The sequence below is a fragment of the Branchiostoma belcheri genome, unplaced genomic scaffold (genome assembly GCF_001625305.1).
Source record: "Branchiostoma belcheri isolate BF01 breed outbred unplaced genomic scaffold, Haploidv18h27 scaffold199, whole genome shotgun sequence".
In the NCBI taxonomy this organism is placed as follows: domain Eukaryota; kingdom Metazoa; phylum Chordata; class Leptocardii; order Amphioxiformes; family Branchiostomatidae; genus Branchiostoma; species Branchiostoma belcheri.
In genome coordinates this window covers 253274-254464 of record NW_017803479.1, presented here as the reverse complement: position 1 = coordinate 254464, position 1191 = coordinate 253274, and the positions used below count along the sequence as shown (strand labels likewise).

Genomic DNA, 1191 nt, shown 5'->3' with positions numbered 1-1191 from the left:
CCGCCCCCCCCCCCCACACACACAAAAGATCAAGTCTACCGAGGCTCTGGCCTGGCTCTAGGCCTGGGTCGTCCATGGTAGTTAGCGACAATACGGAGCCGGTGGTAACTCTGGATACTACTGGTAGTTCTCTTTGAAACAATATAGTAATATAACGTGTAAAACGTATGTACGAAACGTATCAATGAATGAAGCACACGTTTTGCCATAAGTGTCGTATATACGTGGCGCCTTGACCCCAAAACCCCAAAACATTACGAAGATCGTACCTGCCGTAACCGCTAGGAAAAACCCTACTCCCAGCACAAATGCAGACAGTCGCCCTCCCGTAGTCCGTATGTACACCTGTCCAGCCATGTCGTGGCGGCACACACACACAGACTTAAGACTTTACAGAATCAAACAAACACTGTCACGTTTGAGACGGACTAAAATTACTCTAAGTGCCCGATGCGTACCTAGAACGCCCCGCGTTTCCTTGTTCCTGTTTCGTGGTACTAGTACACTTGTAACATCCGGGGTACTTCTTATAACTCCACACCGGCCAACCAGAACAAACCTTACTCCCGACCTAATCCTCTAAACCATGACCATTACTGTAGCCTGGCATCCAGGCTTATCGTGATTGGGGCATAGTAGTTGGGGCAGGCTGTGTCTTCGGGGTTGTAATAGCTTCCCTCCGCCCAGGAACAACAGGCCGCCCGGTAGGTGTGTTACGCTAATAGAGGTGGTTACAGGTATGCCAGGGGGCTTGATTTGCCCCAACACTTCGTGGTAGGGCTAATCAATATCACATCGTGAAATACACACCGGGAAACCTAGCTGAGGCGGGCGGGATAGAGCTCCTGCAGCCCCGAGGAAAACCTGCCCCTGCCACGTAAGACTGGATACCAGCCTACCGTTACATGGGATTCGGCAGTGTTCGGGAGATCATATTTGGCTGTGTGACAGAGGCTTGAGGCTTTGACCTCCGCGAACCCGGAAGTATGATGTCACAAATCCCGAGTTAGTTGCAAGTCAAAGTTTATTGCACAACGATTGTAACAGGTACAATATTTGGCAGATAATAATAAGATTACCAGCTGGTATGAGTCTATTAAGATTCTACATGTAACGTGTTAGCTATATAGGTTCAACGCGTATCATGTCTGGCAAAATGTTGAATAGAACTAACTAACTAAGAGCTAGTAC

General features: G+C 48.6%; 1 protein-coding gene across 1 annotated transcript in view; it reads right to left on the bottom strand.

The window, feature by feature from the left end:
• LOC109468306 (immunoglobulin superfamily member 21-like) overlaps positions 1-430 on the bottom strand; it is a 2299-nt gene extending 1869 nt beyond the window's left edge. Inside the window, exon 1 of the mRNA XM_019766558.1 lies at positions 270-430. Coding sequence (XP_019622117.1) covers positions 270-357 — 88 coding nt within the window. The 5' untranslated portion in view covers positions 358-430. The remainder of the gene's footprint in view (positions 1-269) is intronic.
• Positions 431-1191: the final 761 nt, after the last annotated feature.